This window comes from Orbicella franksi, chromosome 4 (genome assembly GCF_964199315.1).
Source record: "Orbicella franksi chromosome 4, jaOrbFran1.1, whole genome shotgun sequence".
Classification (NCBI taxonomy): domain Eukaryota; kingdom Metazoa; phylum Cnidaria; class Anthozoa; order Scleractinia; family Merulinidae; genus Orbicella; species Orbicella franksi.
The window spans coordinates 2,923,140-2,946,715 of record NC_138148.1 but is presented as its reverse complement, the minus strand read 5'-3'; the positions used below and the strand labels follow the sequence as shown (position 1 = coordinate 2,946,715).

Here is a 23,576-nt window from a genome sequence, read left to right as displayed (position 1 = left end):
CATTGTTAGTGTGATTTGCAAGGTTCAATGGAGTACTGCACAGACCACAGACGGTGTGTCAGATGATAAATAAAGATAAGCTAGGGGGTTTTTTCCCATTTTTGGTCACACAAAAGTTGGGGCAAGTTATAATTTTGCTCTTGCCTCAATTGTTGTGCACCCAGAAATGTATGAACACATGATATGCAGGAGGGGTGGGAGGTTTTGCCCAAACTGTGCACCAATCCATATTGGGCTTGCACTATTTTTATTGTAACTACCTCAGGCATTAGTTAATTCTGTATACGGCCTGCAATAAAGTGGAATAAATTATGATTATTTTTTATGATTTTTTTTTTCTTTTATTGAAACCTTCCTGCAGTGGCCACCCTCAGGGGGGTTAACCCTTACAGATACCCATATCCCAAGTTAACTCTTACCCATATATAGTGCCATTTCATCATTTCACAATTTCACCACACACCCCGGAGGATGACCGAAGATGCCACCCAAAAAACAGTACCTTTTTTCAAGCTGTAGGGATATATAAGGACATGAATGTTTTGTTTATGGACCTCAACTGCAACTCGGTCCATAAAACTGCAAAAATCAAAGAGCTCTTCGAGCTTACGTCTGAATGCAAAGGCCTTTGCCTGATTCAAGTCTTACTGATGTACATGTAAGTAATTTGAAATCCAAGAACTCAAACAAAGTGTATTCGTTGTCTTGTTTCTATGCGCTGTTGACAAGTGTTGCTGCACAAATAGAAACTTGAACAATATTTCTAGTTCAATAACATATCTCTGGGCCATGTATTTATTGGCTAGCTGGTTGACTTATAAAAAAATTAGTGGTAAATAATAGTTCTTAAAATATTTATATAAAAAAGCAAAGGTTTGTACCTATGCACTATCACGACTCCTAACAAAACTAGTTTACCACTGGGCTCATTCCATCAGAGCCATTAGATCTTTTATTAACTTAAGAAATGAGATTAATCACCAACTGTCCTCCCCACACTCCCACACAGCAAACATGTAAATCCTTTTTTTAAATCTCAATCTTGTAACTGATGTTTTTACCGTGTCTTAATAAAGTGCGTGTCTATGACTGAACAAGATTGCGCTACTTGTCCTTACATTACTAATGGCCATACACACTATACTTTCTTCTCCACAGCTGCTACCCATCACATCACTTCACACATAACCTGTAACACCAAAAATTTAATGTACATGATACAGTGTAACCACTGCCATTTACAATACATTGGAGAAACCAAGCGACCTCTCAAAGACAGATTCAACGAACATAGATGCCCTGTTGATAAAACTAACATTAAATCCAGATCCACCACTGTTGCCGAACATTTTCTTTCTCATCCTGATTATTGCTACACTGACAAGCAACTTATCCCACTTGAACTTATCCACTCCTCACGTAGTTCAATCAGAAAAGCCAGAGGGTCCTTTTTATAGATTTAGCGGGGACATTAGAACCCCACAGTATGAATAGATATGATGAATAGTAAAACTTGTAACCTACATAGACTCGTGTTATCCTTACTTTATTTAGTTTGTCAGTGTTCCTTATTTCCGCCAATCCTTTTTATGTGCTATGACATCCACCACTAGATAATATTGTAATTTCATTTTTATAATTTAGTAACACCTAAACCCTAAGAAGCCTGGTCTGGCCAGCTGAAATATTGTTTTAAATATACCATGATGTGTCGGCCTTGCAGTAGTCCTTGACTTCTCATCATTTTACTTTTCAAGTTTGGCTGATTAGATCTCCTGTAAGATCCAATGTTCAATCAAACAGGATCTTCGTTCACAGCTTTGCAGTTAAAAAACTTTATATGCACACCTTCGGATAACTTCCATTCCCCATTTTCCCATTCCACATTTCTCATTTCCTATTCCCCATTCCTTATGTTCTATTTTCGATTCCTCATCCCTTATTCCCCATTCCTCATTCCTCATTCCTCATTCCTCATTCCTCATTCCTCATTCCTCATTCCTCATTCCTCATTTTCTATTTCTAATTCCCCATTCCCCTTTCCTCATTTCACATTCCCTCATTTTCCATTTCCCCATTTTCCCATTTCCCTATTTCCCCATTCCCCATTCCTCATTACCCATTCCCCAGGCCTTATTTTTCGTTTTCCATTCCTTATTCCATATTTTCCATTCCTTATTCCATATTCTCCATTTCCAATTCCCCCATTCCCTATTCTCATTTCCCACTCCTTATTTTCCATTTTTCATTCCTCATTCCTTATTCCCCATTCTCCATTTCCCATTCCCCATTCTCCATTCCCCATTCCTCATTCCTTATTTTCATTTTCCATTTTCAATTCCCCATTCACCATTCCCCATTCCCCGTTCCCCACTCCGCAAACCCCGTTTCCCGTTTCCTGTTTCCCGTCTCTCATTTTCCATTCCCCATTCCCCATATCCCATATCCCATATCCCATTCCCCATTTCCCATTTCCCATTCCCCATTCCCCATTCCCCATTTCCCATTCCCCATTCTCCATTTCTCATTTTCCATATCCCATATCCCATTCCCTATTTCCCATTTCCCATTCCCCATTCCTCATTCCCATTCCTCGTTTCCCAGTCTCCCATTCTCCCATTCTCCCATTCTCCCATTCTCCCATTTCCCCATTTCGCCATTTCCCCATTTCGCCATTTCGCCATTCCTCCATTTTCCCCATTTACTCCCCTACCCCCTATCCCTACCCCCTATCCCCCCCCCGGCTTCCTCCAGCGGTAGCGGACAACACCAATCTGCCATTCATGTAAGGGATTCGTTTTATACCCAGGTCAAGGAACAAACATGGCGATCATCGACTTTCGAAAAATCACTGTGGAGCCCGTTCTTTTCTTTTACATGCTATGCACTTTCATGTCATTTCCACTGATACAGCAGCTAGCATTTAAAAAGATCTGTTACGATAAGTATGGCGCCGAAACATGCAAAAACCTGACCAAGTCACAAGAAGATTTTGTACACGAAAAAACGTCGAAATGGATTTTGTATCAATCTGTTTCTCTGATGGTACCTTCTATTGCTGCCTCCTTGATCTTGGGTTCCTGGTCAGATAAAGTCGGCCGCAAAACAGTGCTAATTCTGCCTTCCATTGGAAGCGTTCTACTTTACATCAATTACATGCTGAATGTGGGGTATTTTTCACTTGACGTGAATTTCATCCTTATCGGAGTCTGCATCTCGGGTTTCTTTGGTGGATTTGCCACAACACTTCTTGGTGTTTTTTCTTACATTTCTGATATCACTGATAAATCTCAGCGAACTCTGAGAGTAGCCATTCTGGAGTCCATGATATTTTTAGGAGGCACTGTTGGTAACCTAATCGGTGGCGTGCTAGTGGAACATCAGGGCTTTATGGCGGCATTCGGTTTGTGTTTAGGCTTGAATGTTATCGTTATACTCTACGTTAGTTTAATTCTTCCAGAGTCTTACTTCCCGGAAGGAGATCAGGAAGGAAACTGGGCGTTAGTTGCTGTGCACAATCACCTCAAGGCTTGCTTCCGAGTTTTATCCAAGCAACGACCCCGACATCAGAGACTGAATTTATTGGTGATCACATTTGGTGCGCTACCTTTTATTCTAATAAGTGAGTACCTTTTTTATGGTAAAGATAATGTATCAAGGCGTTGGAAGGCGTGGTGGCCTCATGGTTAATGTGCTCGACTCCGGATTTAGCAGTCCAGGTTTGAGTCCTGGTCGGGGTCATTGTGTTGTGTTCTTGGGCAAGACGCTTTAATTTTACAGTGCCTCTCTCCACCCAGGTGTATAAGTGAGTACTAGAGAATTTAATGCTGGGGGTAACCCTGTGATGGACTAGCATCCCATCCAGGGGGAAGTAGAAATACTCCTAGTCACTTCATGCTACAGAAACCGGAGATATTTGCGCCTGCTTGATGGGCCACATGGCTCTATGTAGACTTTACCTGTTACCTTACCAAAGCATTTAGGGACGGGTGTCTGGGGAAAAAAAACATAATAGCAAATAAAGGCAAATAATCATGTTTAATTCTTCTTTGGAGGTGGATATGGATCATATTTCCCGAAAATGATTACCATTTTATTTTTACTGTTAATTATGTCTTTTTACTATCACTTTGCTTTCAGTTTTTGGTGGTTTCAATGATATTACAGCTATCTACAGCAAGCACAGTCCACGCAACTTCAGTCCTTCACAGATTGGTTACTTCTTTGCGGAGGTTCTGTTTCTTAAAGGTATTGGGGTCGTTTTGGGGATACCACTAATGAATAAGATTCTCAATTGGTCAGATCTCACCATCGCTATTACAGGCGCTTTCACATCCATTTGCTTGTATATTTTTCTTGGACTTGCATCAAACAAATGGATGATGTTTGTAGGTAAGTATCAGTAGCGTTTAAGATTTTTATGTAGTAGAAACCCAAGTAAATACTTTCATATGGTATTGAAAATCCTGCCATGTTTAGTTAAAAGCTGTTGGACTGTATTTTCATCTTATTCTTTTTTTTTTCTCCTTCTCAGTACATTGCAAAAATGAAAATACTTTTCAGGTTGAAACCCTTGATATGGTAAACACCCAGCTAACCAGGAAAGATAGCAATACTTTGCCTTTCACCAAGACATAACAAATGCAACCATGCATTCACTGCAGTAAATATGGTTGAGTGTTGATCTTCAGAACTGCTGTTGACAAGAGAGTTCAAGAGAGTTAAATTAATTATTCCAGATAAGACAGACATTTTTAAAAACAACTAGGATGCAGAGAACTGTGAGAACTCTTATTGGACCCAAAATGACCATAATTTCTCAAGATCAGCCAAAAAACAACAAAACATAATACAACACTAAATTTTTTTCTGGTAAGGTTAGTCCGCCTATGATTAGAGGCTCATCTTGGAAGAATTTAATAAACCTTGCTTCTAGCTCTTAAAGGGAGGGTTTCACGGTTCGGCGCATGTCTCAAAATCAAAATACTTTTGTTGACTTCTTATCAGTGTTATCGCTTTAAAGTAATCAAATGCTATAGTTAAGTCGTGGCATGACTGATGACCAAAATTCTCAGAAGAATTTAGTGGATTTTATCAACGCTTTCGACCGCTGAATTTAGAGTTGACCCATACAGTTTATTCTACAGTTGATGATTTTACAGCCACCAGTATTTGGATGGGAAGTAGGTAACTTGCTTACGATTGGTTCCTAAACAATGAAAAACTGGGCCTGTGCCAAAAAGCATGCACAGCCAAATAAATAATACAGACATGCACTGAACCATGAACTCTCCCAAGAGTCAGGGGACCATGGCAGAAAGGATGAGTGTTCATTACATGAGAATAACACAAAGGGTTTTTTGATTTCTTGAAATGAGAGAACATCTTCACTGCTGTTTTCTTTTCAGGAGGATTAATCGCAGTTGGTACTGGAATCCCTCCACCTTGCCTAAGATCGATTATTTCAAAGCAAGTGGAATCTTCTGAACTAGGTAATAGCCTCTATAATTTCTTCTGAAAAAAGATTTTTTTTTCTTTCCTGTAGAAAATTATTGAGAAAATATTGACCAAATGGTTTTTATGTATAATCTTCCTGTCTGATACAATATTGTATGCAGATAATTTACAGTGAGATTGTCATATTGACAAAATATTGAGCCAAATTGTAATAATGTCTTTTTCTGATTCTATTTTGCATACAGATTACCATGTCATATTATGTCAAAATATTGACCGGAATGGTGTATGTGAAATTTCCTTGTACAAAGATTGCATAATTATTAAATGTCATCAGATTTTGTCAAATGTTTATGAATGGAATATGGGGATTTTGAGGTAGTGCTGTGACTGTATCAGTCTTTTAAGAACATCAACCATGACTATTGTGGAGTTCACTATATCAAACTAAACATCCACAGATGCAATGCCAAAAATTGGAACTTTTCATCACAGTACACCCCTTAACAAATAAGGTGTCAATCTCTCCTGGAGCAAACTATCATCAGTTGGCCGCAAAATTTTCTAACTTACCCCTGTTGCTACTTTCTTTTTGTAGGTACAACATTTGCTCTTGTTGCATCCCTGGAAGTGTTGGAGACACTTCTAGCTTCCATCATCTTTAATAATATTTACAGTGCCACAGTGGAATGGCTGCCAGGATTTTCATACTTCTTGATGTCAGGACTGGTTGTTATTCCCATCTGCTTGCTTTTGTGAGTAATAACGGCTTGTAGCTAACAAGTAGTTTCCAAGCAGGCAGTTAAGGAATATGGAGCTAGCTTCCAACCCATGGTCATCTGCATTCAGGGCATAAAAGGGGCAGAGCACTTCCTAGAATGTTTTTGTAATTTTAATGCAGTTTGCTGCTAGTTACAATTTGGAACCTATTTTATCCATGGCAAAAAGAACGAACATCACAGATTGTAACAGAACTGTACCTTTTTTTCTTTGACAAAAAATGTATTGATTAATATCAGCATGATCATGCTTTCTTTTCTGTGGATTTCTGATGAATATATTTTTGTTAGAGCAAAGCATGCATTCTGCAACAGTGAAAACGTTAGCAATTATTTGGATCAAAGAGTGGAATCCGCATCCTGTTCATGTGTGTAAAAAAGCGAGACCTAGTAATAAGCTTTTTGTTCCCAGTTGTTTACATGTAGTGCTCAGAACTACTTTATTCACAAAGTCCACATAATACGTACATACATACGTAATACCCCAGTTAGTCACATACTGTATCAGTTTAACAGTCAAATAGATCCCATGTTGCTTTGCATTTTTTCAGTAATACCTGTAGATCACAGATGACTTCAAAATGTGATAAGAACAAAAAAAATGGTACACAAGCCGTTTGACAAGTGTGTCACTGATGTTCTTTCCACATTTTGACGTCTTCTATGATCTGTTACTGAACAGACATACAGTGTACAGCAACATGGAATCTAGTATCTGCTCTATATTAAAGAAACAAAAACTGTTAATGATGTCATCTGTATGTCCGTCCTTCTATAGATCATAGGTGAGAACCAATCAAAGTGCAAAAATAATTTGGCATATTATATAATTGAACCTTTTCAACTAGACAGTATCATTTGATATCAAATGACTGTCACTACATGAATGTTACCTCAAACATGCTCATAACTGACTATGGGAGTAACCTTGATGTCGTTTTATTCATGTATAGATGGCTTCATGTTTTGGAAAGACGCTCCAATCCCTATGAAGCTATGAACACAGTTGTTCATTCCCCAGATCAGGAGAATTCTTTAAACACTGATGAGGGAGTTGCCAGTTCCTTCTTGGGATCACAAAATGGAAACTAAGCCTCAACAGCTTGGTACTGTTACAGAAATGGCAATGGTTGTGGTACAAATGTGATTGCAATTTAGAGACAATTGTATAAATTATTAAAATATAGATGAGCTCTTTACTAATGACAAAGAAATTGGCAATGACATTGATCATGATGATGACGACAACTGTGTGTCATTTTTGCTTGCAATGGTTTACAAGTTTACAGTGTATAATATGAATAATGTTTTGCATAAATGAAACCTGTGCAGCTTTTCTTACAACACAAAAAATGTCACAGGATTTTGAAGTGTGTTTAAATGCTAGGATTTCATTGTGTCAGGCAATGCTTAGCGTACCATCTGTGCAAATAAATGTTCAGAGTTGACTAAATGAATACAAATATGCCCAATATGTTACAGCCAGACACAGTCACTAACAGTGTGATACAGCATTGTAACTAACTAACCAGTTTCAGTAGGCAACTGGACAAAGGAAGATAGATTTGTAGACAATATGAATATGTTCAAAAGTATAATAAAGTGAGTTTATAGCTCTAAAAGTCAAGGTTGTGCAGAAACACACTTTATGTACAGACTGTATATTGTTACAGTCTCCCTTGCAGCCGTTATTAGGGTCGTCGCGCAACGTTTCTCCCCACTAGCAACTGCTTAAACCTGAACCAGATTCCTTTCCCTTGGTTTAGGGTGCACATAATATTTAAGCAGCCATTAGAGGGAAGAAGTGTTACATGATGACCCTAGTAATGGCTGCAAAGGAGACTTTATAAATTACAATGATAAAATTACAATTTTTTTTGGTTTTCATTGCATGTATTCTTTTGCCATCTCATGGAATAATTTTTCCCCAAAAGATGGTGTGACAGGTCAAAACGGAAAACTTGCAAAGAGCCAGGAGCATCTTGCTGGGAATTTTAACCTCGGCCAATGACATGAATGCAATGCCTTGACATAATCTTTTTGAATGTCAATATATTTCTGCTTGCTTTGCAAATATTCAGTTTTCATTTGATTGTTGTAGTAAACTCAGACACTTGGATGACAAAAAGATATTCATTTGATTTTCACATGAAACAGAGAAACATACATTATTACATAAAATTTCAGACGTTTTATTTCAGACAATTAATTTTCAGACACTTTTATCTCATTTCGGACACTTTGCTGAAACATAGCTTAAGTAATTTACGGCAAAAAACAGCAAATTAGACTGGAACAACATCAAAAGATGATAGTTTTTCTGCGCTTTACAAGGTTTTACAAATACACCAATGAGAAAATTAGGCAAATTCTATCAAGGTGTTACATACACCTATGTCAAGTAGTGTCTCAACTAGAGTTTGCTCCATAAAGCCCAGCATAAAGGAGACTAAGAGCTCTGGAGCTTCTTCAAAGTATTATTACTGTATTGCAAATAGTTTGGACACTTAAAATTTTGGACACTCAAAAATTTCAGACTTTTATTTTTGGAGACGTTTTGTCTGAAATTACAATGGTCCAAAATTTTTTGCAAGTAATGTATCAGGTGTGAAATAGGTGTGGTATTTGAGTTTGGCCAAGTGGAGATACTGTTGAATGTAGGTTGAAGGCCAGGGGTGATGAATCAACTGTAAATGACTGACTGAAACCATAGCCTGTAAGCAGGCCAGCTTTTCCTATAGTTATCCATTTTTTCCTTGCAATTTTTTCTCTAACATTAACTGGGATTACAGATGAAATTTAATTAACAAATGTCTTTTTTAAAAACAGCAAGTAGGTGTTCACTACTACTTTGCTTATAACAAGGCCTGTTTGTTCAGCAAACTGTGGGCAACCTAGTTTTGATTCACCACACCTTAACTGCTTACACATGAAGTCTCTCAGTTGAACAAATCTGAAAAGTCACTGTTCTCGTTACAAACTTGGAAACAATGTGGAAAATTTGCACAAGGAAACCAGAAAGGAATTATTCTACTATCCAGCTGTGAGTGCCATTTATTTCTTCTTGTTTTCATGTGATCAACCAGGGCTTCTGAAAAGTTTGCCAAAAGCTCACTGTGTTCTGCATTTGGCAGAGGTGATGTCTCCTCTGGGTCTGTCTCGACATTAAACAGCAGTGGAGTTTCAAAGGACTGTTGTCCTCTGTTATCTGATCAAGAGAAAAATAAAGGAACTAGAATGGTTTACATGTGCTTGATGTAATACTTAAGTATCAAACACAAGTAACTGTGTCTTACCACATTTCCAAACACTGAGAAGAGAGTTGAAAATATGATGTGCAGCAGCATACTTTTGAGAAGTTTGAACTTGTTTGAAAATATGATAAAACACTGTCTCCCATGTTTGATACATCTCATCAATCAAACGTAAAACTAACAAGAGAACAGAGAAATAATTAAAATCATAAAAATCTGACAAATATGTAATGATGTAACAGGCCCTAAACATGTGCAGAGGGTTTGAGGTAGCCTGTAGCTTCATTGTGTGTATGCTTACTAATTCAAGGTTAGATTGTGCAACCTAGCCAACTCTTAAATGCAGAAGGTTCTTTGCAACCCCAGTGGGTACCAGAGGAATTAAAATACCATAAGAATGGCAATGTAATTTAAGACTTCCTAAATCCTGTTTAATGTATAATATATATACTTAGAGCATGGTTAGGGTTAACTTTTTCGGTGTCACCCTCTTTAAACTGGGCTGTTATTAAGGACTGTAACCAGTAACACCTGTTACAGCTGAGTATGCTTGATTTTCCATTGATATTGCCTGTTGTTGATAGAATTCAACCACAAAGTAACAAGTTTGCTTCAGGTGTGGACAGCAACAACAGGTGACTCAAAACTTTATGCCAGCATTGTATTAAATATATTGTTGTACATGTGTCCAGCATACTGATTTGAGACCATTTAGAGGATTTGTTTGATAAAAGAAAACATACAAGCTAAATGCATGACATTTGTAAGATGTAGACCTAATGACCCAAGTAGCAAAAACTTAGTTGCATCTCATAGACTTGATACTTACCTTTAATCTCTGTATATACAACTTTGTAAGGGCCAGAAGTTATGGCTGCAGGCTTGGTAACTTCTATATAATGGAAAATATATTTGTGTTGAGATTCCTGTGACGAGTTAAACAAGACAGGCAATAAACTTTTGCCGTCCGAGTAGAATGCACCAGTGCTGTGATTTAATAATTCTAATACGGTTGGCATGACATCCATCACTGTCACAGGCGTTCTGATTATCTGTCTTTCTGCAAGTTCTTCTTTCCATCTCATCAATGCTGGCACACGAATGATGCTCTCACAAATATCATTCTTGCTGCTACCTACAAGAGAATAACATTCCCATAGCTTGTTGTCACAGATAAAGATACAGCCCCAGGGAAGGCTCCCATAGAAAATGGTCAGGAGTGCTCGTTGTACCTTTTAGGGGTTGAAAAATTGGTGTGGGTACCTCCTAGGGTGGTCAGTCTCAAAAAGTCCATAGCGGGAGCTTTTGCAGTACCATATAGGGTATTGAGCTGGAAAAATATGACAGGAGATAACATGTTTTAGACTTGGCACCTCTTAGGAGAAAAAAATTTCAAGCCACACCCACGTACCCATGGTACCTCTTAGTGGTTCTTTTCAAAATTTCCAATGAGCACCCCTGTCCTTTTAAATGGAAGTCCCCCTGGGGAAACAACATTAATCATGTGTACTCTTGTTCGGAGTATAATGATAGTTAACCTACAAAATTTACTGTCACTTCACGAGAGGGTATTAAAAACAACTTTTGAGTCGAAAAATGTTTCTCATCCTGTTCTGGATCTTATTTACTTATCAAATTATGAAGGAAATTATGAATGTTGAGGCCAAGTTTGACTTAAACCAATGCTGGTCAGCAGCATTTTGGAGTAGTTGTGTGCTGTGGGTTTTTCAAGGCTATAGTTACATGTTTTGCATAATTTTCAGCTGTGTGAGGATGCTCAGTTACTTTAAGCTTTTTGCATGCCTTTCACTCCATCTTCCTCACTGCTATTGGCCACTCATTGTTTGGGTTGATAAGTATCTCAACTGATTTTTTAATGAGACAGTGCCAGGTGGTTACCACTCTCTGGGTTGCCATGGATACCTACATCCTCTTCTTGAAGCTTATATCCTGCCTGGCACCATCTTTCATAAATCACTATCCAGAAGCTCGTCAATCACCATCACCGTCCTCATCATCATCATTTTCATCATCATCATCATCATCATCATCATCATCTTTGTGCTTCACTAAAACAACTGGAAGTCTAAACTAACCCTTCCTATTGCTTAAAACTAATAATCAGTATCAATTTATAATAATAAAATTATTATCATTATTATAAATGATCAATAAAAAAAGAGGTCTGTCTTACCTCTTAAAAATATGGTTTCATCAGTATCCTCAGTCTCTTCCTCTTTACAAGTGTCACATGATTCATCAAAGTAATGTCCAGTCGCTGACGTAAACAGAACTAATGTACTGTTATCAATGTCACGTTCCTTCAATGTTCTTAGTATCCTTCCAACACTCCAGTCTACCTCTTTCAGAGCATCAGAGTATGAACTTGTCGTTGAATTTAAAAAGAACCGTGATGTAAATACTGGGTGATTGAGGTTCATGTAACTGACAAAAAGAAAAAAGGGTTTACTTGAAATTGACGATGTCTCCAAAAATTGTACAGCATTTCTTGTAAACCGCAGGGTCATGTTTTCTATAGTATAGGGCTGTTCTATAATACTTCTGTTTCTGTACAGAACACAACTTCTTACTTGGATGAAATCCATCATAAAGTGAATCACATCATGCAGTATACTGCTGTACAAGATGAAAGCTATTATAACCGTGAAAACAGTGATTATCTTGCCAAGTCCATTATACCAACCAATGAAGGCAACACATGGAAGAATATAAAGCAACGGACTGAAGAACGAACACACTGCTTGCCAAGTGTATTGCGAATCTGACGTTGTCTTGTAGCTTTCCATGCACTGGTCTTTGTGTGCCGATGGAACCCCATACCACGAGTCAAACCCGTGACCAAGAGGCAAGTATTCTCCATTTTTTCCCACCCCTAAACCCCACAAGCCCACAAAATTTGTGGCGTAACCTTTCGCCTTTAAAACTTCTGCCAAGGTTATTTCGTTGTGCTGTAAGCCTCCAGAAGATGCAATCGACGGGATTTCCTTGAAAGAAAGAAACTTACTTTTGATAATTCCAGTACGAGGTGGTAATAATCCCGTTAGTAAGGATGCGATGGATGAAATCCTTGATGACTGAGAATACCAGCGAGAAAATACGACTCCTTCTTCCGCTAGACGATCGATGTTTGGAGTTAATGTTTGCGGCGAATTATTGTTGTAAATGCCTAGATCTCCAATAGAGAGATTGTCAGTCATAAAGATGATAATGTTTGGACTTCCTCCAAGAGAAATATTGAGGGAAAAACAAGTGGAAAACAGATAGACAAGAATAATGAAAATTGCGGGACAAGCCGCCATGTTGAATTTTGAAGTTATCCGCTGTACTCGGTATTACATTATCGCCTGCCCTTCGGCTCCAGGTTCTCCCCGCCAAAACCATACGTCACCGAATGGACTTGAACTACAATGGTACCTTACCTAGAAACAATTAGTATCTTATATCAAATGTTAATGGTCGCGCATATTAAGCAAAATTTATTACTGATAGTAAAACCAACAAGACATACATTTTAGATTAGTCACGGAGTTAACTTAGTTTTAAACGGTTGAAACTCAGGTTGAAACTAAAATGATTTCATTTTGAATTAAAACCACCGTGGGGATTAATTTTGTTAACCCATTATTTGTCACGGAGTTTCATGTCGCCTTGAGTAATTAAGATCTTTCTTTCAAATTATATTGAATGGGTTAAAACAACACTGAGTTCATGCAAGCTTCTTTTACCTTCTAATATCGCTCTGCTGCGCTGAGTCACGAAGTAAAGTTTACGTCGAAATATTACCGCGGCCATCAAACCTACCAAAATCAATATTAATAATCTTGCGTGCTTTTTCTTCATGATTTCCTCTTTTCGCCTGTCTGACTTAATACCCACATGGAGTTGAATTGGTGACGTGAGAGCTTCACTCGATATCACACTATGCTGATGGGGCAAATGGCAACTATAAATAATTTATCTGTTGAGACAGCAGTCAGTTCTAGACCCCCGAGAGAACGTGCGCTGGCGAGAAAAAAAAAAACAGAAGTAAACAATATTCCCTCAGGATGGTTTGTTCGAAGATTTAAATTCCTTATCCCCGATGAACGGAATGCCGAATAAAACGACAGAGGTACAATCTTTTACACTGCTCATTTATTCGCCTACAATTTTTGTGAAGCACCCGTTTGTTTTACAACGCGTACAAACCACAGAATGAGTTGATAGCTAGGATGGTTATAATAATTTATCTGTGTTTTGGAGTTCCTGCTTGTGTTTAAGCTTTCTTTTGTTAAACTGTCTGTCCATAGAAACAGGACAAAAGGCTATCCGAAGAGCAAGTCGCTGGTAAGTTTTCCACTTAGTTGCGTTTTGTTGATTCGGTGTATTTGGTCACCAGCAAAAACCATGCTTAGCATATTAATTCGGCAATGTTGTCGTGACCAATTCTGCGGTTCTCTCATCTACGTGGTAAGAAACCGAGCAGTATCGAAAGTAAAAGCCAATTGTATAAGAAGTTTGCGGTAATGAGAATATCCGAGTGTGTTGTGAACTTTGAGAGGCAGCTTAATCTGGGACGAACGCATTGCCTTAAGGAACAAACGTTTTCTTTTGTCTTCAAAAACACGAGGCAGAAGCTTGCATATGATTCGAAAGCGAAAACTCAAAAGTATCCACTCCTTTCCGATCGATATGTACAGCAATGATGACTGCGAGTTGAATTAAACTTGGCGGCTTTCTTTAATTTAGCATGCCTTCAAATATGAACAAGGTATTTGACTGGGAAATGTTCAAACTGTTTAGTACATGGAGACTGAATTGTATGCAAAACATCTTAGATTGGGAGTGATGTTTAAGGAAACAATGACAAGACACCGCACCTGCCGCCGGCAGCTTTAGTGTTGAGTGTACGAATAGAACATCTACACATGTTTAATTATTCAGTGAAGCAGCTTCACAAACGAGTGGTGGAAAAACACCGATTCGCGGACAACCGAACCATCTAAGCCATATTTTAAAGTTAAGCAAAGGCAACAATATTTATGTCTTAAACTTTAGACTGGAAATCCACTGAAGTTCAACGTAGTAAGAAGTTGGTAGTGCAATGATTGATATAAACAAATCCATTAACAGTGGTCTGACTTGTGTTTGATGGCTTCATGACTAAGCAAATTATGTCCTGTATAATGATGTTTCTGCACTAGATTCTTTCCTCATGCAAAGCGAATATTGGTCATTTTTATATCAAAACAAGTTTTTATATTGGTAAACAGTTGTCTGACTTCACACAAAGGTTCGAAACTTTCTCTAAAAACCTGACGGCCCTGAACGTGTTATATATTTTTAGTGGGAGTTTCATGATCACAACGATCATTTTCCTTTGAAGTCTTATGCTGCACGGAAGACTGTCCAACAAAGTCAATTTATATTCAGCGCTCTCACTGTAAGGCTTTGATGGGTAGATTGCGTCTATTTGGGCAAAGAAAATGAAACAATTTAATTTCGTTTTTGTGAACCCTCCACATCTACACCCGCCCAGGTTTCACGTTAGCACTGAATACCGATGTCTAATGTTAGGCCCCGTCCACACTAGGCCAGAGAAATTTTAAATGGTGTCTGCGCTCTGAAAACACATCAATTTTCCGTCCACGCTACGCCGGAGGAATCTGAAAACTCAACAATCATCGGTCATTTTGGTTTTGCGGAAAATCACGTGAAAATCACATGATTATCGCAGGAAAATCACATGATTATCGCGATGTCATCGTTTTCGAAAAGCTCCATTTTCAAAATGTTTTTCGTTCAAACTAAAACGCACAGCCGACGTTTTCAAATTCCTCCGGAGTGCGTTTTCGTAAAGCTCCGTTTTCGTGACGGATTAGTGTAGACGGTAGGCATGACCGTAGAAATAAAGCTACGTTTTCAGATTTTCCCGGTGTAGTGTGGAGGGTGCCTTAAGCCAATGACTACTTTGTTGAAATCGGTCATTCGTCAACAACTTCCTTAGACTTAATTTCTAAGGAAGTTAAAATGCTATCACAACACAGTCACGCGTGACGTTTAGTGACGGCGTACTGTTTTGAAACTAAAAGTACAAAAGAACTAGTTTTTAAAGTTGATAAAATATTTTTCTGGCCCATCAGCGGGACGGAATTCGAACACTTCTGGAACTGGTTCAGTAAGAATAAGTGCCCAGGGGGCTTGTCTGCTCTTGAAGTAAACTTTCGCCCGAAAATATGGCATCGTCCCGACTAGCAGCCCCTGGGTATCCGAGGATGCTTTCTGGATGGTAAATTTCACTATAACGACCCAGCCCGCGAAAGTAATATGGCCATCAGAATTTTGAAAGTAAAATATGAAGGAATTTATGCACCATTGTGTTAAACAACACGCCACTAAGCATCCTCCGGCTGAGTTTATTATCTTTAATTATTTCCAACACTTTTTAATCAAAAAATGTTTTTGTTTTCCTCCATAGCATCATAGAACGACTGATTATTTTTTTACTTGAGATATTTCTAGACATATCATGAACAAGCTTTGTTAACTTGACAACTTTTCACTGAAATAATTAATCTCTACCACACATTGTGCGAAGCTGCTACTGCGCAGATAACGGAATTGAAAATAACCAAAAGTAATTGATCGAGTAAGGTCTAGTACGGGGGGGAGGGGTTACTCCCTTATATGGGCTATATGGGTATGTCGGCCCTAAAGGGTATGGCTTTTTAGCCGTTTTGGTCAGAAATAGGGTATCGATTTTGGCCATTTTGATCTCAAATAGGGTATCGGTTTTGCACTTTTGTCTTGAAATAGGTATGCTTCTAGACGAAGCCACTTTTTCATCATTATTGATAAGACCATCAACAAAAGCCCTTCATAATGCCATAAACATCAGTCTGAACTAAGGAACTCATTATAAGACAGGTCTGAAAAAGGGTATTGATTTAAAGGTCCGGTCATAAATAAGGTATCGAACTTTTGGTCAGGTCGCAAATAGGGTAGGCACGCAGATTTTGGTCATTAATAAGGTAAGGGTTTTGGGAAGAGAGCCACACACCCCCACCCAACTTTGCTTGGAGCACTCCCCCCCCGGGGGGTCTAATATCACAACTCAAGTGGTTATTGAATTTCTTATGAGATTGGTAAATATTTGATGGCTTGGAATCCTGTTTATTAATAACATCGATTTTAGGTTTTTCATGAAAGGCGACAACGTAAAATCACCCAGAAACTTACTGATGATTCGTTTAGTGTCCTAAAACGCGACAATGAGCGAAACTGCCAGTAAAACTCAAAGTACTGTGAATCTCGAAGGAACATATCCACGTCAAATTGCTGGTAAGGTTTACTTGGTAGCCACTATCAAGAATTTATATTCAGATTTTGATTAAAGAAATCATTCAAGCAATTCTTTTACGGCGTGTAAAACAAAAATTGAGTTCAAGAGATTTATCGAATTGTGTTACGCTGGTCAGCAGATCTTTAGTCTTCGAACTTTGACTTATCTGCAAACTGTAACTAATGTACAATGTTATATTATACTAAAGGAACTACCGAGATATTGTGTTTGCAGATACAAGTGATGAAGTTAAGCCATATCAAGCAATAAGGAACCAAAACCACTTCGATACAGCGGACGCCAATTTTTACACTACGATTAAAGGAGCATCGAGTTTCTCGACTAACCACGCTCAAGTTGCGGTCTATAATTGGAATTGCCGCCACAAACTTTAAAAAAAAATGGAAAAAGTTTCTTAGTTCAAAATATTTAATCAATCAAAAGTCATGCATTGCTTATCAAGACTATCAGAGGAGGAGCGCTGGTATTTTGATAAATAACTGAGATACTACGCGCGCTCTCATTGGTCGATATGTGTGTTTAGATGAGAGTGTGTAAACACGGTTGTGACGTTTTAGATTCAAGCGTATTTTTGTGAATTATTTTATAAAAGCAACAGAGTACTCTTTCCCTGCTTACATAGCCTCGTCTAAACATCTGAGGGGTTGAGAGAATTCTCGAAAGTTAATATGCAAACCAAGACTCGGGTTTGCATAACTGTTTCGAATTCTCCGAACCCCCTTCTTATTTAGATGAGGCTATGTAAACAAGGAAAAAGTGCTCTGCTTAACTACTGATCGTTTGAGCCACTCCTATCACTGCTGCAATGAGTTCTGCCTTTAATTGTGGGATCTGGGTGCGGTATTTTTGCTGCCATATATGGACGTTGTTCCCTTTTTCGTGACTAGACACTTTTTAAAAAAGTTCTTTCCCGCTATTTTTTCAATGATTTTATCTCGCCATTTCTTTTTATTAACCTCTACCACGAAGCAACGGAAGTCGAATCTTGTCTTGCTCAGAAACATCAGATTGTTTAGTTTGCATTTGGCACAAAATAAACGAGCAGAATAAGAAACGCGTATGGGAAAATCATTTATATTCCTTTGCATTCTGTTTAGAGTTCCGAGAGGCGTTCTCCTTGTTCGACAAAGATGGCGGTGGATCGATCTCGTCATCGGAGCTTGCTGCTGTGATGAGATCTTTGGGACAAAATCCAACTGAAGACGAACTGAAGGAAATGATAGCTGATGTAGATGAAGACGGTGTGTTTGATCTAGAACTCAATATATCTTATTCCTCAGTTGATTTAAAGAATTCTGGATTTTAAAAATCGCCCGAAAATCTCAAATTCTTGTATAGCAGTCAGAAAAATCCCTTACCTGGCATAAACTGTGAACTGTCAGTTCACGGCAACGGATTTGATCTGACCGACGAGGGCTGTTAATTTTTATTGTCCGTCTAGAATCGAAAATTTCTCGGATGTTTCCGACCGACGAAGGCAGCTGCTTATGACTGGCTTACAATGATCGGACGTTCATCGAGTGATGCCAACGAGAGACGTCTAGTATTGTCGGAATCCAGCTGAATCGTCGGGTCTTTTCGAAAAGATGTTCTTGAGTAATATGACGTCATTATTAGAATGTTCATGCTATTTCTGATTTGACAACATTTTTCGGAAATTCCTAGGAGGCGCGGTGGCCTCATGGTTAGCGCGTTCGACTCTGGATCGAGCGGTCCGGGTTCGAGCCTTGGTCGGGGACATTGTGTTGTGTTCTTGGGCAAGACACTTTGCTCTTACAGTACCTCTCTCCACCTAGGTGTACAAATGGGTACCGGCGAATTTAATGCTGGGGGTAACCTGGCGATGGACTAGCATCCTATCCAGGGGAGAGTATAAATACTCCTAGTCGTTTCATGCTACAGAAACCGGGATAAGCTCCGGCCTGATGGGCCACTAGGCTCGTATGCAGACTTTACTTTTATTCGGAAATTCTAGGGTAATTGTGACGAACATAAACGTCATTAAAATGATCACTGCAATTCTTCTCTGTTCACTTCTCATAGTATTTGTTCGTTTTTTAGGAAATGGTGAGATAGATTTTGAAGAGTTTCTCCAAATGATGTCTAAGAAAATAACTACAAACGATACAGAGGAGGAAATAAGGGATGCGTTCAGAATTTTTGACAAGGATGGAAACGGGCTGATAAGTGCGCACGAGTTAAGACAAATTATGATGAATCTTGGCGAGAAACTCACAGATGAAGAGTTGGATGAAATGATGAGAGAGGCTGACCTTAATGGAGATGGACAGATTGATTATGAAGGTAAAATAAATCAGAAAACTTTGTTTGAAGGCCAAATTTGAATTTATTACTGTCATTTTAATAATTAGCACAAACGATGTAGCACATGCAAATGGTAATTTTCAAGATGTGTGGCGGCTCCACCGTCGAACGAAAAACTGATAGCGAGAACTAAAATTCTTAGTTTCTACGGACTCTCGCTATTACGGACGCCAAACGACGTCCCCAAGCGTGTCCGCTATAACGAGAGATGACTGCACTTCCTACTGTATTTCCACGACGGACTAGTCAAGATGTCAAAATATTCAAGAAAGCATAAATTGTTTTATAACGCCACTTAAAAGACTTGCCTTTTCCCTCGACTCACCTGAATGACCCTCACAGTATGGTCAGTACTTGATAGAGTTTAACTCCCGACGTGAGACTACATAAGAAAAGTGTTCAACTCCTACAGGATTGGTTTTGTACACCAACATGACTGCCGTTTCATTGTTTTGGAACACCAATATGGCTGCCATGACGTGATGTGCATCCGCTCTATTTACGCTGGCAGATCACCAGAACTTTGTATTGTGACATTTGCACTGTGAAAGTTTTTTTGAAAATGAAACAAAAACTGAATTCGAACCGGAGAAAAACGTCATCAATGATGCAGCTTGAATTTAACTGAGTGTCAGATGATAAACTTTAGCAACTGTAAACAGAGCCGTAGTCAGATAAAAATTATGACTGAGGCAATGACTATGTTTGAATTCTCTTCCTACAATCCCCGACAAAAGTCCTGGCACACTTGCCCACTTTTGCAATATCTGTCAGGGGAATTTATCAGTTCGTCCCCTCCCCCCCAATTCAATGTTGTTTATCCTGATGAAGTCGTCATCTATCGTTTACAACGTTGTCAGCAGGGGGGAAGGGGGATCTTTTTTCTATTGATGTTATTAGTTATTTTTCCCAAAATATCTTGTCAACGCATTTTCATGCTATCTGATGAAGGCGTGCTTAGGCATTAAGGGTGCTATGATGACTACAAACAACAAATACAAAAAATATGAGTGAGGCAAAGTGCTTCCGTTTGCCTGCTAGTAGACTAAATTCTAACTGTTTTTCTTTGTTCTACTTTTGCCACAGAATTCCGATTTCTAATGACCAAGTAAAGCAACTTCTGAGATTTAACATAACCTTGCTTGAAGGTGAAACCTTTTCAACGCTTGGTGGCAATTATTGCACTTGTCCCTCAGAATGCACCGCCACTTGACAAGAAGATAAAAGATCCTAGCAAAATTTTGACGAGTGTTTGTTAAGGGGGAGAAGGAGTATGTTGTAAAAAGACGCTGGTTTGACACTGTCTTGTAACAAGAAGACATTACACTTATTATCAGTTGCTGTTCAAATGTTGCCTGGTTAACGCGTTACATTAGCGAATGTAGTTTGAAATATCAAGATTTGTTTTAACTTCGAAATGAAGTATACATTGTTGTGTTTATGCACGGTTAGGCTTGACTTGCACAATAGTGGTCTCAGCTTTACCTCTAACATACGTTTAAATGAAATAATTGAACATAAGGATAAGTCTTTTCTTTTTAACTTCTAAATTGATATTTTGATAGTACATTAAACTGAAACGTTTTAATGTTATATTTTAGTTAATTTTTATTTTGAAAGGGAGCAAGTTCGGGGCGCTTATTTCGTTCATCCATTTTTCAATGTGATGTTAGTATCTATCTCTCTTGAGTAAATTCAGTAATGCTGACATTTACAGTTCAGTTAAACTTCATTTGATTATTCATTAGTCTTATATTTATATTAACCGCTGGCATTCATATAAAGCAGATTTAGAAGTTACATCTTAACAACAACAACAACAACAATAATCTTTATGGACTCACACTAACATAAATTTCAGGACAAGAATTATACACATCAGATTACAAGTTGATTAAACAAAATTCTAAGGAAAGTAATTGGAGTCTAGAGAAAGCTAAAGTAACCACATGGTTTTCGAGTTAACTCCTCATAGTTATTCAGAGTTGATTATGATAAAAAAAAATAGATAGCAGCAAGGAAATTAAGAATACCACACCTGGTAAATAGTGCTTAATGATTTTGTAATAAATGACCAATGTCACAATATTTCAAGTCATTTTTCTGATTATTTTGAAATTGAATCTCAAAATAATAGTTTCCTATGGTAGAGTAATGAAAAACTTGACAACCTAGACAAGGATGACTTCGACTAAGAAAGATTTAGATGGATTACGAAGGAGAAAATAAAACCATTACGCGCAGTAGCTTAATTCATGTTTTTTTTAGCACAGAGAAATTAATTGTTTTAAACTGGAAGTCGCTATTTACAGAAATGAATCATTTGTAATGAAACACGTATGCGCAAATTTGTTCGTGGAGCAAACTTCACCCCAGGGTCTCCTCTGTTCAAATCTAAGATGGCGCCAGCTAATCCGAACGGAAAGGATCTTAGAGTTGCATGCCTGAGAAGATCCTAGCCCAGTGGTGAAAGGTGTGGTGACTAAACTTTCTTCAAGGGCGTAATTTTTATACTACGTCTTGTCTGTATATGCCTTTTTTAGCTTACAACAACTATTCGACAGAAAAGTGAGTTGTTTCAAAGTATATTTTTTTCGCCTTCCTATGATTACGGCATAGTCATATTTAGTTAATTGTTAATGTTAGTTACTTATTCTTAATTGGTAAGCTTTTGAATAGACAATCACGCGCGTATTGCAAGATTCATTTTGGTATTATTCATAGACAATTAAGTTATTCAAGTTAGTGAGAAATGTAAAGCGATTCTTAACAGAATCGCTGGATTTTAACTTCGCCAACTTCGTGTCGTTGCTTTAAATCGACTTGCATATCATATATTTAAACTGAACAAAAAAGACGGTCTTTCGCCCAAGAAATAGCATTAACATTCATATATAGTTTTATGGTTTATTGATTTGATAATTATACAGTGTTTAATTCTGTCTCATTACACTGTCCTCTTGCCAATCAGCTTCAAGAAAGGAAACGAAAATGGGTGAGACCAATTTGAGATGGATGTGGAAAGTATACGTTATAAGAACTAACTTATTATGAACTGCATTGTAGTCTCATAACAAAGATGTTTCAATTAAAACTAACTTCTTTGGCATTAGAATGTAACCCAGTGATTTATGTGCTGTTTACGCTCATGATTGGAATAAATTTAACCCTTGATATTTAACACTTTCGTGTGTCTCGTTGTTAATTGCCCTTCTAGTCACACTATCAGCGATACATAATGAAGTCTATAAATGGATCTCTATTCAAAAGATGTACCGTATTATCCCAAAACTAACGACCCCCCCGAAAGAGGCGAGTCCGCCTCCACGCTGCCCCCCCCCCCCTCCACCCCTCCCAACCAGAAATGAGCAAGACAAGCACAAACAAAAGAAATTGAATAACCGTGTTTATTCATTTCTTTTGTTTGTGTCCTCTAGGCCTTACTATCAAGCTGAATTTTGATATATCGAAAGTGGCCTATTTGTGCTTCATCAGTTCATGTTGCGCCGTGTAAACCTAAAACCCCCGAAATGTCCATCAAATAACAGTAATGTACTAAGAGGAAGTTTTCTTCAAATTAAAATTGACAACTCGACCAGCGCAGTGAAATCTTGATACAGCAGAGTCACGTAGCATGTAGTTCGCGGCATGATGTAGAAACAGTTTACGATGTCTGGCTAGCTCTTCTGCTGACCACTGACAACACGGTCTAGACATAGACAGACATGGTAAATTCAAACTGAAAGAAAGAATTTCATGTCATGTTTCAAGGATTCCGTCTTTTGTACACATTACATAATGTTGTTTGCTCCCCGACGCGACCGTAGCTACCCCCGGAAGTAGCGAGCTCCTAAGGCTGGTAATTCTGAAAATAGTCAAAGTACAAGTAACGAGGGTCGTTACTTTCGGATCTTTATGGTATCTCCTTAAAGGAAAGCATCTCCGTGATTTGCACACGGGTATACGATAACCCAAGTAACCCTCTGTGAGGTTTTACCTTCTTCCACTCTAAAATTTGTTTTGAGGAGACATCGCATCCGGTTTCTTTCGTAGTTCCTCTTAAGTGATAATTATTGCTGAATATTTATCTATAGTCAACTTTCAAAAGTTTCGATCTGTCACTGCACGCAGTTCTGCTCACGGCTTAATAAGCAAGACAAACATCTAACCAGACTTAGGCGGCTTTAGTCACTGAACGCTAGTGAACAATAACTGTTGATACAGCTAATGCAAATATTTTGACAGATGAAAGAAAGAACCGACGTAATGTCTTCAAAGAGGAATATTTCTCTTAATTTCTGCCTTCAGGGAATTTTCATATGAACACGCAATTTGAATCATTGGAAAAAGTCTAAGTAATCCATGTGGAGAAGTCAGAAAAAATGTCTAAGTCTTGCA

The 23,576-nt window shown here is 38.2% G+C and overlaps 3 protein-coding genes across 4 annotated transcripts; 2 read left to right on the top strand and 1 right to left on the bottom strand.

Annotated features, from left to right (window-relative positions):
• The first annotated feature begins 2,774 nt into the window (after positions 1–2,774).
• Positions 2,775–8,456, top strand: LOC145485928 (lysosomal proton-coupled steroid conjugate and bile acid symporter SLC46A3-like). The gene is made up of 5 exons (XM_081464593.1): positions 2,775–3,622; positions 4,141–4,392; positions 5,409–5,492; positions 6,056–6,212; positions 7,190–8,456. The coding sequence occupies exons 1-5, from the start codon at positions 2,824–2,826 to the stop codon at positions 7,326–7,328; spliced, it is 1,431 nt and encodes a 476-aa protein (XP_081320719.1). The 5' UTR covers positions 2,775–2,823; the 3' UTR covers positions 7,329–8,456.
• A 58-nt stretch (positions 8,457–8,514) lies between these two features.
• Positions 8,515–13,320, bottom strand: LOC145485927 (arylsulfatase L-like). 2 transcript variants are annotated; one of them, XM_081464592.1, is made up of 4 exons: positions 13,237–13,320; positions 11,685–12,930; positions 10,320–10,625; positions 8,515–9,444 (listed from the first exon to the last, which is right to left on the bottom strand). In XM_081464592.1, exons 2-4 carry the CDS (start codon positions 12,808–12,810, stop codon positions 9,176–9,178), a joined length of 1,701 nt encoding a protein of 566 aa, XP_081320718.1. In that variant the 5' UTR covers positions 12,811–12,930; positions 13,237–13,320; the 3' UTR covers positions 8,515–9,175. The 2 variants fall into 2 exon arrangements, with proteins under 2 accessions (XP_081320718.1, XP_081320717.1); XM_081464591.1 differs by lacking the exon at positions 13,237–13,320 and having other exon boundaries at positions 11,685–13,020.
• Positions 13,321–13,533: 213 nt separating this feature from the next.
• On the top strand, positions 13,534–22,476 carry LOC145485929 (calmodulin-like). Its single transcript, XM_081464594.1, has 5 exons — positions 13,534–13,622; positions 13,801–13,837; positions 17,951–18,094; positions 18,915–19,157; positions 20,265–22,476. Exons 1-5 carry the CDS (start codon positions 13,593–13,595, stop codon positions 20,288–20,290), a joined length of 480 nt encoding a protein of 159 aa, XP_081320720.1. The 5' UTR covers positions 13,534–13,592; the 3' UTR covers positions 20,291–22,476.
• The last annotated feature ends 1,100 nt before the right edge of the window (positions 22,477–23,576 follow it).